At 37.4% G+C, this 16816-nt stretch overlaps 1 protein-coding gene across 4 annotated transcripts in view; it reads right to left on the reverse strand.

The window, feature by feature from the left end:
* KMT2E (lysine methyltransferase 2E (inactive)) overlaps positions 1–16816 on the reverse strand; it is a 61606-nt gene that overhangs the window by 5329 nt on the left and 39461 nt on the right. For all 4 annotated transcript variants that reach the window (XM_065743623.1, XM_065743622.1, XM_065743619.1 and 1 more), the window contains 13 exons: positions 15999–16129; positions 14291–14408; positions 14019–14128; positions 13243–13504; positions 11232–11330; positions 9861–10025; positions 8869–9177; positions 7333–7587; positions 7017–7161; positions 6038–6291; positions 5832–5888; positions 3973–4536; positions 876–1177 (listed from right to left, as the gene is read on the reverse strand). In XM_065743623.1, the coding sequence (XP_065599695.1) occupies positions 876–1177; positions 3973–4536; positions 5832–5888; positions 6038–6291; positions 7017–7161; positions 7333–7587; positions 8869–9177; positions 9861–10025; positions 11232–11330; positions 13243–13504; positions 14019–14128; positions 14291–14408; positions 15999–16129 (2771 nt within the window). The remainder of the gene's footprint in view (positions 1–875; positions 1178–3972; positions 4537–5831; positions 5889–6037; positions 6292–7016; positions 7162–7332; positions 7588–8868; positions 9178–9860; positions 10026–11231; positions 11331–13242; positions 13505–14018; positions 14129–14290; positions 14409–15998; positions 16130–16816) is intronic.

The raw sequence follows: 16816 nt of genomic DNA on the forward strand, positions 1-16816 counted from the left end.
AATCGAAGTCATCCTATTTCATCCCCCTTCACACTGCAGGTACCCCCAGGCTGTTGGAATATTTAGTGTGGAGTACAATACAGCATATGGTTTACACGGAGCCATCCAGCCACCATAAGAACTATGCAAGTATCTTCACACACTGCATACCTGAGCAGAAGGAACTGTTAGGCAGACTGCATGCAAGTCTGTAAGCTGTAAGTAACAGCAAACAAGAAAAATGCATTCCAATTAGATAACTGAAAAACAGACTTCCTACAGTCTTCTAGAAACTTCTGTTTATCATCACAGATTACTCCATTCCTTCTTCCCTATGGTACTTCTTGGAAAGCTTTTGAAATTTACAAGAAAAAAAAATCTTCAGCCACAGATGAAGCAGTAGCAATGCGAGGAAGCTAGATGCAGAGCTGAGGCCAGAGCAGATTCAGCTCTCTCACGGCCCTGTCAGCATCCCCTCCATTCAGCTCCCACCTCCACGCACCTTAACAAGAACACTGCAGGACCTGTGCATCTGTGGAAGGAACGAACTCAATGCCATCTGCTCAAGATTCACAACTGCCCTTTACTTATGCCAATTTATAACCTACAGAACTAGGTGACCTGTCTTGTCCAAGCTAATGCTTTTTTGGCTCTCAATAAAAAAAAAAACTGAATAAAAATGGGTTGACATATTTTACAGGTAATTTTCCATATATTCTCATCTTCATGAGGTATGCGCTACATTGCTGAGGTAAGAGGTCAGACAACTGTTCTGATCTGAAAAAAGGGCTTTCTGATCAGCACTCCATCACTGAACACTTATTAACAAAAAAGAATTAACACAGAATTAAATACGTAATTCTTCAGAACTTTTGTCCTACAGTTTTGTAACTTACCACTGAACCTCAGGCTCACTCTTCTCACTGGAAGAAGTTTCCTTGATTGCACTGTTGTTGCCCACGTCTTCTGGAGCTGCATCATATTTGGCAGTTGGCAGTGGTACAGGCAGGCTCGCAGTGTTATCAGTTTGCTCCCCATTTTCACCACTGTTGTTAAACCCATCATTAGCACCACTGTTACTACTCATGTTTCCTCCACCAGCAGCATGAGGAGATACAGTAACAAGGGGAAAGTTTTCTGTCTTTGAGCCACTTTTTCTAGCTTCTCGTTGTCTCTTACGATATTCTAGCAAGGATACCTATGAAGAAAAGAAGAAAGTTTACTTGTTTCCTTCTTGACATTTTCAGTTGAACACATTCCCCTCAGTAAGATACCATTTACTCGGTTCTAAAAGAAAATGCTCAGAGCTTAACAGATGTTCAATCACTTTTGGAGTGAATTTGCAGGGCACCAAGGTAGTAATGACTACAAAGATGATGCAAAGTGCTTCTGCCAAGAGAAGGAGGTGCACCTTTTGCCCCAAGATGAGGCAAAAGTCAATGTGGGTCAGAAAAGGTTTGCTGCTGCATTCATACTGTTGGTTAAAGTCACAAAAGGCTTTGCAGATCTTCCTGGAACTGCAAGAGTATATTGATAAAATAATGCTGAGTTTATGAGATAGAGTCACTTTCACTCGGGACCCCTTGTGAAAAATGTACCAAACTTCTGCTTCAGCTCTACTGCATAAACCACCAGATTTTTGAGTTCTTCATACATTTTTTTCTTAACATAAAGAATTTGCCTCTTAAAATGACATTCCTGTCACAATTTATTTTAAATCAGTGTCTTTACCATACTCCTGGAACATCAATCCAGAAAATACTTTAATGACCAACTTCAAGTAGAAAAGTTTATTACCAAAACCAACGACACAGCAGGAAACAAGTAGTCACACTTCACATCTGTCTGTGTGTATACTTCGTACATACTCATGTGTGCATGCACATATACACACACAGACATATTCTTATACAAATTAGAGCACAAACTTCCACAGATTAAAATTCAAGAATGTTAATAGATTACTTCCATTCAGAAAAATAGATTTGCAAACTCTTTCTTCACCATTAGATGTAGAAAGCTGAAATGCTGACATTCAGACAACTTTTGTCCAGTAAGGAAATTTGTGTTGTGAAAGTTTCATTTACTGTCTTTCCTTCTACTCATCAGAGAACCTGCTTTATCACTCAATAAAAACAGACATCCATTTCTCCTCAGAACTAGAAAGCAAGAAGACTGGTCTGTCCACAACACCACGTGGTCATTGTCTATCCATTAAAACCTCATCTCTATGACAGCATAAGAACTCAAAACCACTCCGTTTTTCCTAGGAGAAAGTCTAGGTTAAAAACTGATCTTGCTTTGAACTTTTTTATAGTTTCCACATCACAAGAGTGGGAGCATATTAAGATTAAAGCAAAGCATAAATGTTAAGAACAGATGAAATCTATGATCTGTGCCCACAACGCAAAGGACCATACTGAAATGGGATAAACTTGTACTGTGCTGAGAGAAGGAAACACCCACAGAGATGCTGAGATATAGAAACCCCTCCTTCAATAACTGCAGAAGGACACGTATATCTCACCAGTTCATAGGGAAAGGCTTCTATTACTGTTCTCCTACAAAAATGCTGAATTCTCCCCTCAGCTTAAGTGAGATTTCTCCCTCTCCTTTTAAACTGCAAAGTGTACTTGAGTTTGTGTGTATCTTTAGAAAACCAGAAAACCATTCTCTCAGAAGTACAATTTCCTCCAGTTGTTTCCTCGAACGAAGACTTTTAGACAGGAATTCTGAGCATGTGCAGGGGAAGCAAAGGGAGAACCACAAGTTTTTCATTTGCGCATTAGCATAGTGGAAGCATTGAGCAGTAACAGCCAGGAAAAGAATGCCTGCCAGCAACAGCACAGGGTGTTACTGATGCACCCGTTAGGCGCTACTGGGATTTGAGATGAAATTCACTTCACCTTCAGATAAAAGCAGCAGCATAACAACTTCTACACTGAGCTGGCTTCACAAAAGCAGCAGGGACACAGTAATATTATCAGGAACTACACAACTTCCCAGGGTCAGAATCAGGTGAGAACGCAGCTGCTACCTTGCTTCAGTTATGTCTGGGTACCAAGAGAGGTAAAGCAACTTGGGAAGGTACAGTCACCGTCACTCCCCTCAGGATGCCCCCTGAGAAGTGCAAGGAGCCACGATGGGACCAGAACACCTATTGGGCAAGAACCATAGAACGCACGTACACACACAGACACAATGCACCTCTCAGCTATTATTTTCATGAAAAATATAAATCACTAAAATCTACAGACTGTTAAGGGATAACTTGGTAAGCTGCTGCATTGGAAACCATTACTTTAGACACGTCATCCTTTCTGCATGGAGCCAAGGAGTTTTAACCTGACAGTGGTCAGGATATTCACACAGGTTAACTTCCAACTTTACTTCCAGCTGACCACAGTGAAAGGTCTTACCTACAGGGGCTGTTCCAGAAGAACAGCAAATTTAGACTGTGCTTATCTACCAAATAAAGTGTTTTATAAGAAATTAAGAAAAAAGATTTCTTGTACCTATGGATTTCTGTGTGCTTGCAACAGTGAAACCAAGACACTGTAGGTACACAAAAATAAGAATTCTGAAGCATTAGAATCATAAACCTGCTGTGCAACTTGCTGTAGTACTTCACAGAGATGCTTTGTGTACTTGACTTAAGTTGGCAGCATTCTGTCTAACAGAATATTTTAATAGTTGGTAGCACAATCAATCATTTTCAAACCTGAAAAGCAGTTATTTATTAACTCATTTAAGACTCATACGAAATAGCATGAAGTAAAAATATATTACTTTTGAAAATTTGAATTTACTAACGGATGTACACAGCTCTTCTCTTTGCTCCTCTCGAGTTCTCCCAAATAATATCTACGTTATAGAAAGTAGAAATTAGCCAGCAATCTTTTTTAAAAATTATTAATGCATCGTTCTGTTACAGAAATATGTGAGATATATAGCCTATGTGAAAAAAAACAAGACTATTCTTAAAATTATAACCTTTTTCTTCTGTGGAGGATTCTGGGGTGTGCAATTTCCATCCATCAAGTTGTCATTATTGACAGTCCTTCCAAAGCCAGATGCAATTCCATCTTCTGAAGTACAAAAAACAGATGCTTCCATGAACATGCCTCTAGCATCGTCTTGAATCAGGCACTTTGACTCGCTAATTCTGAATCCACCTCCTACCTCCAACTGATGTGAAGGGGTCAAGTCCCTCAAATTAGAATTCATTGAGAAATTTACACCTGTCCTGTCGGGACTTTTTACCCAGGAAGAATAAATTGTGCCCCGTCCACAATGAGCAGTTTCTAATTGGCTGCTTGAATCAGTCCTATCATGTGTAGGGGCTTCCAGGTTTTTATGCAGTGCACTTTGCTCAATTACTTCGAGTCCCAGCTGGAGGTCTGACACAGATTCCATTTCTCCTGTGCACTGCCGTGTGACATCAGTCCTATTTCTTGGACTGGAATATCCAATAGTCTTTATTTCCTGCAGGCCCATTTCTGTCAGGTTGGAATTTCTGAAAGAATTCAGTGCTAGAATTGATGCTCTGTCATATCCCTGCATGAAAAATAAAAGAAGAAAACATGTATATTATTTTTCCATATTACAACTGTGGAGTAAAATTGTTCTGACATCCATCTATGCCTTTAAAAGAGATTAAGAATTTTGCAGTACCATGAAACAGCTGCATGGCAAGATATTTTTTTCCTACTACTGCCAATTAAAACGACTTTAAATAAAAAAAAAAATACATTAACCCATGTCAAAATAAACTTTCAGTACCAGTGTTTGCTTATGACCAGCAAGGGAAGTATATAAGTTTCAACAGGAGCAAGTCCCTGCTTAGAGAGGACTCACACAACTTAAACACAGAATGGATCCTTGGTGCCAAAACATTTATTTCAAGAAAAAAGTGTGGTGAGGGGGAAGCTTTTCCAAGACACTAAAGAATTTTAAGAGCATATTAAATTCATGGTTCTGTAGACGAAAAGAATTCAGACAAAGCTACAGAAACTGACTTTAGTAGTTCTTAAAAGGGTACTATAACCATGAAAATCCAGGCACTTGCCCAAGGTTAGAAGTACCATACAAAACAAACCTAAAATAGTTTTGTTCAATCTTTCAGGCTCTCTTGAATCCTTTTTCAAATATTTCTTTTACAATCCAAAATTACTCTGAAATATTCAATTACTCTAGTTTGAAAGTGGTTGTTAAATTCAACCAATTGCTATGATTGCACAAAACATTTTGTTTCAAGATTTGTTATCAGTCAGACCTAAAAATAAGTTTTCTATATACATACGTACTTAGCTCACAGGAAAGAGAATGTGCATCTTTCCTTTGCAAGACTCAGCAAAAGTGAAGCTCTCCAGAAATAACCAGTTACGCCTTTTACTGCTAGTTACTTTTACTTATTATTTTTAGGTACTATTAAGTTCACAGCTGAACGTAAGTAAATTCTGTAGCTGTCACATAACTCAATTTCTCTGCTGCTACGGAACTTTTATCTTCCCTTTTATCTTTTATCACCCCCTGTGGAAATTTCTCATACCTATAAACCACGTCGCCCTCTAGTGGCTCGATCATACGGCTTATTCCCGTGCAATGGAACACACCCTTTATCTGAGAACACTCCGGGCACATGCGAGTAGCACTCGCTGTACCTCAAACAATCCACCAAAATCAAAACATTTATCCTTCTTCTGTGCTCTCTTGCTCTATCTTTTAAGAGACACTGATAAAAAAGAGAATGTTAATTTAGATCTAGATACAGCCTGAAAAGCCCAAGTGCTATCTTCTGTACTAATCTGTAACATTGCAGATACACAAGAGTTTTCAGCAAATATCCTTACCTCTTGACTGTAAGCTCGCCTTTTTATTTCTGGGGAACTGTCAGGTGAGGAAATATTCTAAATGAACAAGAAGAAATGGAAAGTCACTCTAACTGTTAGCTTAGAGACATGTACGATACTCCCTTGTAACAGGACTACAAATATTGATTCACACGAGAATGATAAAGAATATCTCTAAACACGCTGAAATCCATTACAAATCTCACCTCAAAGTGCATGGTATTTCCATGTATACATGGAGTTACAGGAGTGACTGGAGAATAAACGGGTTTGTAACCATTTCTACAAGCTTCATCCTCTGTTTTAACCCTAGGAGGTGTAGCAAACATCAATGGCTCTGAGGCAGCAACATCAGCATGAGTTGGTGTGGCATATGGAGAAGGAGTAGGTGTAGAGGTTTCTGAGAATGCAGACTCCAACAGCTGGTACAGCCTTCGTTTTTTCAGAGGTGTTGTTAGGTCTGCATTAAAATTAGAAAAAAAAAGAAAAAAAGCTAGAGGAGGTCTAGATACAGCAATCAGTTAAACACTTTATGCAAAAAAATAGTGAATTCCACACTCAAACATGACTAAGACAAATATCTTGTGTAATTACTCCTGAAAAGTAATTAACAGGATACAGAGACCACAATTTTTTAATTTCCCTTTTTCTTTCTTTTTTTGCTAAGATAATGGAAAGAACTGTTTACATCTCCAAAGTGAAAATTCGAGCGATCAATCCAATATGCTCCATATCCTTAAGAAAGTGTGTTTAGCTTTCAAGCATGCTTCCATTTCCCATTATTCCTGAGAAGCCGAATCACTTCCACACATGCAGCGGGGCCACAGAATTTAGAAGTAAATTTGAACGTAACAGCATGTACAATTAATCTATAAACTAACCTCTTATCTCTTTATGCTCATACTCAAAACCATCAGCCTTTTTGCTGACTGAACATCTGTTCACATTTACTATGAGAAATGGTTGCTACTTATTTAGTGTCAATTATGTATTAAAGGGGAAAAAAAACAACTGTTATTTAACCAAGCTTTTCTTTCCAACTACCCAAAAAGCAAAACATCAGGAGACACTGTAAATGTTGTTGGAACTTTCATTAACTCATTGCTTTAAAGCAATTGTATTGCTCAGTCCTCCACATCTACCTACTCCGACATAGCTTGGATATATTTTTAGTAAAATCTTCACCTGTTAAGGAACAGCTGTCATTCAGTAATAATGGGCTTTTATTTTCACCATTGATGGCTGGACTTCTGGATCCCTCTAGTAATGTTGAATTAAATCTATCAATCACTGTTGAGTTTTCTTCTTCCAAAGCCTGCTTCAACCAACGCTGTAATAAAACAAGTTCAAATCAGTGACTTAACAATCTAAAGATATAAATTGAAATGTGTATTACAAACCATTTGCCAAGCAGCTTTTTTCTCCTGGAATTCAGGCTAGCAAATAAAGACTTATTTTTAAACAAGAAGGCATGGGGAACCACAATGAAGAGAAGCATTACCTTCTTACAAGAGCCAGTCATGTTTTCCACAGGTTCTTTTTTCCTTCTCTTTTCTGAAAGGAATGGTGAAGTAAAACGAATATAGTGCTTTGGAGTAGAGTATACATGTGGGCTGTAAGTGAGACCTGGTAGAGAATTCAGTTGAGTAGCCAGAACTTCAGGGTCTGTAGTTATACGTAAAGGCCGCTCTGAAACACCGTCTGTAGGCTTGCCTGTCTTATCACTCTTTTCACTTAACCATTCATTTACCAAGTGCTACACAAGGAGAACACAAAACAAACAAAACATTTTTTGAATGTTTTCATTAGTAGCTTTCAAACAGTTTTTAGTCTTATTATTCACCTAGTCATCCATTACGCAAATCACAAATCAGTAAACAATTACTTTCCAGGCCGCAAGTTTAAGAATACAAATATTCTTCATACATGAGACTGAGAACATGAAGAAGGTTTTGGTGAAGTAACTGGGCAATGGTAGGCACTGGTATAGAATTGTGCTACGTAACAGAGGTTCTGTTGTTCTTCTGTACGTCATGAACATTTAGTTTTTGTATTTAACTCTCACTGAATATAAAAATGCCCAGATCAACTGTAACTTTGTTACAGAATTCCAAAATTTACAAAATTCAGCAGGACCACCTATATTAAGGAAAACTGCCAAGTTAATTGAACAAAGGTAGGTGAATTTCTCATCAGACTTCCATGCTGTCAGGACTCTGCTTCAGTTCACATGGCAGGCAAATGCCTTGAACATTCTTATCTATATTATTCGTATTACCTGTATTAAATTATAGCACATTTAACAAATCACGGTTAACAAAAAAGGACATTCTCTCCTAGCTAGCTCACTGTTCCTGAAAAACACCAGTGTATCTTAGTTTCTAGTAACAGGAGACAAGAACTAAAGCAAATGAACTCAAATATGCATATAAGTATTTGAAATGGTTAAAAGATTCACACTCAAGTTCTTTGTTTTCAAAATAAGCAGCTATAATCGTCTTCCACAGTGCACTGTCTGGAAGATAAAACCTGCTTTCTTAGTAGTAAGATGATTTTATGCTTTTATGAGCATTACTAGAAGAGACATCTCAGAAATTCTGGAAGCTAATTATTTCCTTTGAGATAATTTTGGTTACTGCCACTAAAATGCCTTATAAAGCATATGATGAATAAAATAAGTTAACTAATTTTCTTCCCCTCCCCTTGAAATTAATGATTTTAATTATGGTTTGTATATATACATATACACACATATACATACACACACACACACACACACAACTCAGTCCATTTATAAAGTACTTTCCTTAGAAAACATCTGTTCCAAAATTGTTCTGAAAGCTGCATTAGAACTCAAAATAATATCTAGACAGATGTAATGCAAATCACGATTAATATCAGTGAGTGACTGCATGATTTTTAAAGAAAAGTTTATTAAAAAATAATATATACTGTAAGATACAGAGGCAGCTGCCTATAATCTTTTAAAAACTCCATTCAAGTCCATCCTCCTCACCCCATCCTGTAAGAAACATACCTTCTTCGTTTTAGGATACTTAGTAGGACATTTATTAAGTGCTGGAGCTTCTGTTTCAGTAACCATTTCTGTAACAACAGTTTCTGTTTCCGGCTCAGCCACCAGTGCAGCATTCTCAGTTTCATTATGTTGTGATGTTACTTCCACATCAGGAGAAGATGGCTGAATATCTGAACACATGCTCACAGTTCTGTGTCGTCTACGCTGTTGCCCAATATGAGTTCTACTTCGAGAGAAGCTTTTTCTCTGTTTAGCTCTATTAACCTTGGCTGGGGTAGGCTTAGTGACAGCTTCTTCCTTTGCTGGTTCCTGGTACAAAACAGCAAGCTGGTAACTGGATCTAACATGTGGAAAGCTACTTATATTTCTTAAAAGAAACTGTCAATTCCCTCTTCATATGTCAAAAGAAAATATTATCATTTCTAATTTTACAACTAAAATAATTCATAGTTATTATCTCTGTCTTTCTTCAAGGCCTACTGTTAGACTTCCCATAGTCTCCTCCCAATGCACTGGCAATGATACATAAGGTAACTCACACAGACCAGTCACTGGTCAGATCACCAGAAGTTTCTTTAACTGCTATATGACATTTATTCATCTGTGGGCTAGAAATCAGCTGCTTACATCAGAGCATCTTTCAATTCAATACACTTTTTCTCATTTATAGTTGACTGATACAGTTTACTGATTTATAGTTCAGCAGTGTCCTAAGGTAATTAACAGCAAAAGCTGACAGAGAAAAAAAAAACTGAGAACCCCAACATCTGCAAGGGCAGAAGAGAGTAAAGACGACCTGTTCTGAATAGCCTACTGACAAAGCACATCTTTTCCCACTGGTTATTAAAAGGTATCTAATGAAAAGAGATGCTCATTCTAGGTGCAGGAGAAGGTTAACACTCCCCCAAAATCTTTATGTGAGGTTCAATATACAAACAGATAAACACTGCCATGTTAAAAGCTAGCTTTAAAATAAAATTTTAGGTAACTACCTGAATAAATTCAGTGTCATTGAGAATCTGTGGTTCCTTGCATTCCGATTTAACCTCTGTTTTTGCTGTGCTGATCCTTTCCAAAGCCTGTTCTCTTCTTTTTTCTCTTTTTTCTAGTCTGGCAAAAGCTTGCAAGATAGCTTCCATTTTCCGTTCTTCTCTTGTCTGATGGATATAATAATAAATGTCATCACACTTCAGTCATTATCTTTCACATTCGTAAATACTTTTTTTTTTTTTTTTTGCTTCAGAACATGTACAGTGTATGTTGACATGCAGATTGTTTTCAGCAAAAGCCCAAAGAAAAGGGAGATGTTAGAATAACTGCAAGTACTGCAGACTTAGGAATGACTGTGTTCTTACCAGCCCTGACAAATAGGAAGAGAGTCCTGTCTTGGATTTAAGAACTTGATAAAAAAAATTGTTTGTTACTATATTGTTAGCCTATAAGCAAGAGATCATTACACATTACTGGCTCACTTACTTGCCTGTGTAGTATTTAAAAAACAATGAATCACTCATGACCAGAAAGATTAAATACCAATAAATATACAGAATAAGCACAATAAAAAGTTTCATTATCCTCTGACTCAATTTTCCAAGTGCCATAAACTGTATCAAAACCTACAAATAGCATCCAAGGATCACTATTTCAAAATAAGACCACGTGACATCATGTACAGAAATTATATCTGTCAATCCATAATTAAGTCCTAGTCCTTTTACAGAGGTAAATCTCTACCTGAGCAGAGCACTGCTTAAGACAGTACAGATGCTGTGGAATTTGGGTGCTTCTAATTAGAAGCTTTAATTATTTTGAATGCCCGCAGCTCAACAGCAGCACACTGATAGCAACAACATGTTTGTCTCAAGGAAAGAATGCCCTCAAGTATATTGCTCGTATGACTGAACAAGCAGCCTGGTTTTGTTTTTGCCACCTCTGTTTTCAACTGGTGAAACACAGGCAAATTTGCACTTATTCACAATCTTCGTGACGGAGCTAAAAGAATAATTACTATCTACAGTGCTATGTATAAAACAGCTATTAAAAATAATGTGTAGTAACAAAGAGCAAAGAAAATAAAATGTAATTATTTCTAAAGAAGTCTTTTTTAAAAAGGCAATAAAGGGTTATATGTACACACATTTGAAGATAAAAGCAGGTTTTTGTCTGAAAGCAATGATAAAGCCACATGAAACGCTTTCACTCAAATAGCAAGCCTTGAATTTTAAGCTGAAGTTCATGTAAGGATCTGTCTTCATATTCACTTAGATTCTAGAAGCCTACAGAAAGCAGCAATTAGCATGGGAAGAGCAGGTGTCACTAAGCCTTAGTGACAACTTTAGGCAGCTACTTGCTTCCCAACTTACCATCTTCCTTTTCCTCTCTGCAATCTGCTCCTCTGATTCCATTTCTACTTCATTGCTAATGGGAGTTTTTTCTTCTATATCATCAATAAAATCTGGCTCCTGAAAGACGGAAATGACTGCTTTATAGAAGCTCCGCTACTCCTGCAAACTAGGGAGAACTACAAGCTACACAGAACTAAGAATCCTCAGATCACAACTTCAAAAGTAACCAAGCCAATAAATGAAGACAAAAGCGTAAGAAAGCTAAGATCCACTTGTGCCTTTGCACAAACCTGTAAACACAACCATCTGACTATAGCTTTTTCAATCTGAGCTTGGGACATGTGTCTTTTTGCTTAAGCATAAGGATTTTAATTTTAGGGTCCCATGCCCACCCATCCACCCCCTGAACCAAATTATCTGAATTGAATCTCCAAACCAACAGAGACTTTTGGGCAATAACACCAGCCACTGACAAAGCCAGTTTTTAATCAGTTAAAGAATTAGGGAGCTTTATATTAAACATCCATTAGTGAAATGCAATGCATACTGTCAAGCCAAAAGAGATGTTAACATAATTGCATAAATTTTTTCTCAGCTCAGAAGCTTTATTCCCTTGAAATGCTATTCTTCATTTACAACCTCTCTATACAGTCTAATGACAGAGCCATGCCTTAGAGAAATATGTAAGTTAGCTAACTACTAATGGTCTTGTGGTTTCAGAAAAAACAAGCAGTAACTTCAAGAAGACTCTCCTGTTGATTATTTCTACACACAATTTTATTTTCTGATAAAACAATTAGATAAAATTCTTTAATATTTGTCTTAAAAGTATATTTATATTTTTCCCATATGCTTTCTTTTACCATAACATTATATAACAAATCACAGGAAAAAAATAGATTAGTTGACTGGCTTCTGTATTTACATATGCTTAAAAGCTTTACTCTTTTCCCAAGCTTACTGTTTTAAGTTCAGTTTGGAAAAACACTGATCTCCCCTGTGACTGCTCTGTGTAGGTACTGTGTATTACCATAGGAGCCCAGGAGAAGGTTTCAAATACCAAGTAACATTTGTTTAAAAAAATAAAAACAACAAAAAAAATCATGTAAGACTGGAAGGTTTAAATATTGTCTTTGCAGATCTTTCTTTTTTCTTTTCTTTTTTTTTTTGAGCAGTCACATGCCATGCCTTCTGGACTTCCAAGCATTTTAAAGCCATGTAAATATGCTCCTGTCACTGCTACTGCCTTCATTCCTACTGCCATTAAAAAAAAAAAGTTCAAAGTGTCTGCTCTTGGAACAAAAACTCTCTCCCTCTCCTTGTAAGACATAATCACAAGCCATCACAGTCAAAAAGGTTTAAACTGTACACTCGCTGCAAAAACAGAGTTACCAAGGTAACCATCTTCTCACATGAAGAATTTAGCATCTGCTCTGCAAAACTTTATCAACTGTTGATTTTATGTATCTCTCTCAATAGTTCTTTCACACTGACAGATCTTAATACTGCCTATCATGGTATTACCAGCTAGCTTTACCACTCTTCAGAACATACCGTCTTCCTCCCAACCCTCTGAACTCTATTTAGATTTCTAACCAGCTTACGAGACACATACAAGGAAAACACAGTTATTTCCAGGCTGAAGTCTGACTTGTTACAGCAGCAGAGCTATTTACTGCCATGTTTAATATACTGAATTTATGAGCAATGTGACTTTTTGGTTATTTTCATTTCAAGGAGGACGGGGAGCTCCTGAAAGCATGACATGAGTTTTTTCCATTAGAGATCCATATAGAAATTCAAAGGAAAAAGTATGTAGTTAGAACTGATAAGGGTACCAAAATATTTTAATCCAATCTAACATTAAGGAAAACTGGAAATGGTATGGAAGTCCTAAACACTTTGTTCATCATTTTCTGATACATCCACGTGCCCCTTTTTCAGCAACTTACTGAAATTCTTTTAGTAACCACTAAGGAGACTATCTGTATTTAAAAGCTCTGCTTTATTATCATTCTTGTGTCAATACCTGGTTATTGGAAATGGACAGCCTGAGGGGAGAGAGCTTCCTCTGTTTATTATCTGTGATTTTCATTTTGGTGGCTGCTCCTTCACAGTCCAATGTGATGTTCTGATTTTGAGTTTCCTTTTCTCTTGAAACATCTTTCTCTTTCTTTCCCTTTTTCCTTCTGGTTTCATATCCAGTATTGATGTTTTCTGTAGGCTCAGAACGTCTGAGAACCGGACATTCAGGATTTTCTTTGAGGCAAGCACAGTCCACTTTGTATTTACTACAAGTAAAAGGAATGCAAGCAAGCATATTTTGATTAGGTTGTAAAGCAATGGTACTTTGCAACATTACGACACGTAAGTGGTAAATATCACATCAAACATCTGCTTTGATGTAAACTAAGCATATTAAGGATCAGCTGAGCTTTATTACTATTTATATTAAGAAAGCTCGAGCTTTCACCAAGATGTACTAGAAAGTTCTTTATTTATGCAAAGACTGTAAACAATTTAAAAAATAAACAATGGGAGAACCCAGACACTAATACTGTTCAGCCCAGCTGACTTATCAGCAGACCACAGAGAAGTGCTAGCTTTGTGTAGTAAGTTGTGAAATAAATATACTGCTCCTGGATGTAAGTGCACATACAGAATTACCTGGAACGCCCAAGTACAAAATCACATTATTAAAGCATGCAAGGATATAAATAAATAAATAAATAAATAAATAGTCCCTCTGAATACATCACAACTTGATAAATTATGTCTTTCAGAACTACGTGCTCATGTACTTACCAATTTCCATAATCGAAATCAAATGCTATAGTAATCTCTGCTCCTTTTGGAATGTTATGGATGGAGTAAATATAAAGATGAATCGTTCCATCTTCAATTACATGCCTCACCTACATGTAAGAGAAAATTATTGTAATGAATGGATTTTAAAAAATAAATCAAAAAACTGTATAGAAATTATAAAAAGTGCTCAAATTATTGGTTGGAAAACTTCAAAAAGAGAAGAACATCTAACTGAACAAAAGCTAATTTAACTTCATGGATATGCTTACCTCCGCATTTGGTGTACACGAACGCCGGATGAATCGAGCTTCGTTTCCAAAAGTCCTTGCATCAACACACATTTCTAGCCCGTGGAATTTTGAATAAAATAAAACAAATGGGTATGGCCTGAAGAACAGACAAGAAAACCAAACTGTTATCTTTTAAAAAGATTGTAAATATGGCCTAATTTTTGCATTAGTTATTTTTGTATCTTGAGACTGGCAAGATACACTGAATTTGTAGATTAATCTGAGAGCGATCCATTTGAATGTGAAGCTTCATTATTCTAGTGGGTGTATCCTCCATTTGTATTCTTATGATGTTGAAAGTTTGAGTCACAGCCTTAAACGCAATCTTCTGCATAGGATTTACATGGAGGAATAGTAACAGAGCAAGCACTAAACATGGATGACACAATCCCAAGATTCTTCAATGTTCTTAATAAATTTTTTTTTATAACAAGTTCTAAATTGAAACTCCAGTAGAAATGTAGGTGCCACCCAGAGTTGTCTCCAAAAAAAAAACCCACTAGGATGAATCAAACCCCATCCCTGCCTAATTCCTGTCATCCACTGACACTCAAACTTCTTCAAGAAAATGGGCATCTAAACACTCTGCCAGATGTATTTCTGCAACTGCAGGTACCTGGGAAGCCTTCCATCTTTACTCAGTAAAAGATCTACACTCACTCTTCTCCAACAGGCGTACTATGATGTCCTGTATCAGTGTGTCCCCGCATTTAACGGCAGCAGTGAAATAGTTCAGGGGAAATAGGAAGCAGTCGTGTATTGACACTCATCAGCAACAACAAAGAAGAGAACTGTTGCACTGCCAAGGGCCAAGCCAACCCACAGTCGATTCTGTTCTTCGCCTGACAGAATGAAAATCTCTCTCCAAATAAAACTTTTACAATCACCTTCTGAATTATTTTAGGACAGCAGAACCTGTCAACCTCTGATTTACACTGCAGAACTACTCAACTGAGAATATGAGGATCCTTTAACCAGCTAAGAACAAAGAGAGAAGGAAAATAATTCCTGAACAAAGCTGTAATGGTACTAAGAAGGGGGGAGACCAGATACCAGCTCCTCACTACAAGAAGGACATTGAGGCCCTGGAGCGTGTTCAGAGAAGGGCAACAAAACTGGTGAGGGGTCTGGAGCACAAGTCTTATGAGGAGCGGCTGAGGGAGCTGGGATTGTTCAGTCTGGAGAAGAGGAGGCTCAGAGGAGACGTTATTGCACTCCACCACTTCCTGAAGGGGGGTTGTGGTGAGGAGGGGGTGGGCCTCTTCTCCCTGATAAATAATGACAGGACGAGAGGGAATGGCCACAAGTTGCGCCGGGGAAGATTTAGATTAGCCCTGAGGAAACATTTTTTCTCTGAAAGAGTGGTCAGGCACTGGAATGGCCTGCCTAGGGAGGTGGTTGAGGCACCGTCCCTAGCGCTGTTCAAGAAGCGTTTAGATGAGGTGCTAAGGGATTTGATTTAGTAGTTGGGTAGGGATAGTGATAGGAGGATGGTTGGACTAGATGATCTTGTAGGTCCTTTCCAACCTTATGAACCTATGAACCTATGAGCTGCAATTATTTTCAATCAGACACCAGTAAAAATAAAGACACCTCTGGTAATTAAGATCCCCTTGCATCTTTGGTACTAGTCTGGCACAACAGTGTTTTAGTACTTATCTTTTTAAAACATTTGGAATATACAAACCTTTTAAAGAAGTATCCGTTAGCTTCAAATTGTTCTCTCAGCATGAACTTTCCTCTGTATTCAATGATAAGTGCATCAGGAGGCAAGTCTTTGGCAGCTTTTAAAATTTTCTTGTTTTTTTGCACGTAACTCTACAAAGACAGAAGTTAATTTATGAATTGCATTTTCTTTCATTTTTCCCATTTTTGCTAACAGTTGATTACACTTTCACAACTATTAAACCATGCTATATGAACTTAACACTTCCTTCTTGGTATTAAACCTACAGACTAATTTGATCAGAATGTCTTCTTCCCCTCTCAAATGAGCCAGTTAGGAACTCCCATTCAAGAAATACCATTGCCCTGTATTTTGGTATGGTGAGAAAACAACACACTCATTTCTCACTTCAATCATTGTAACACTCAGTACACTTAGCTCTCAGCAGTACATGCTGAATTCCTGCATACTGCTTTCAAAATGCTTCAATTCCTTTTAACAAAACAAAAACATGCAGATATACAAGGACATTGTTATTCAGTCAAGAAAAAAACATTACGGGAAAATATCAAAATAATAAAGACACCTGGAAAAGTTTGCACATTTCTTATTTCCATACCTTTAGGTGGAAGAATGGCTTTTAATTAAAAACCAATACATACCCTGACAATTAGTGAACTCACACCTCTCAAAACTGTCAGCGCCAATCAAAAAGGAAGTAGCCTCTATGTAGGAAAAAGGCTCTGTAAGCAGGGATATTCCTCTAAGGAGGCTGTCCCATATGCCATGATCGTCTTTGAGGAAAAGAAGCAAAGATGCTTCTATTAATCTGCTACAGT

The sequence above is a fragment of the Cyrtonyx montezumae genome, unplaced genomic scaffold, assembly GCF_038088225.1.
Source record: "Cyrtonyx montezumae isolate F1298 unplaced genomic scaffold, pur_monq_1.0 scaffold_3, whole genome shotgun sequence".
In the NCBI taxonomy this organism is placed as follows: domain Eukaryota; kingdom Metazoa; phylum Chordata; class Aves; order Galliformes; family Odontophoridae; genus Cyrtonyx; species Cyrtonyx montezumae.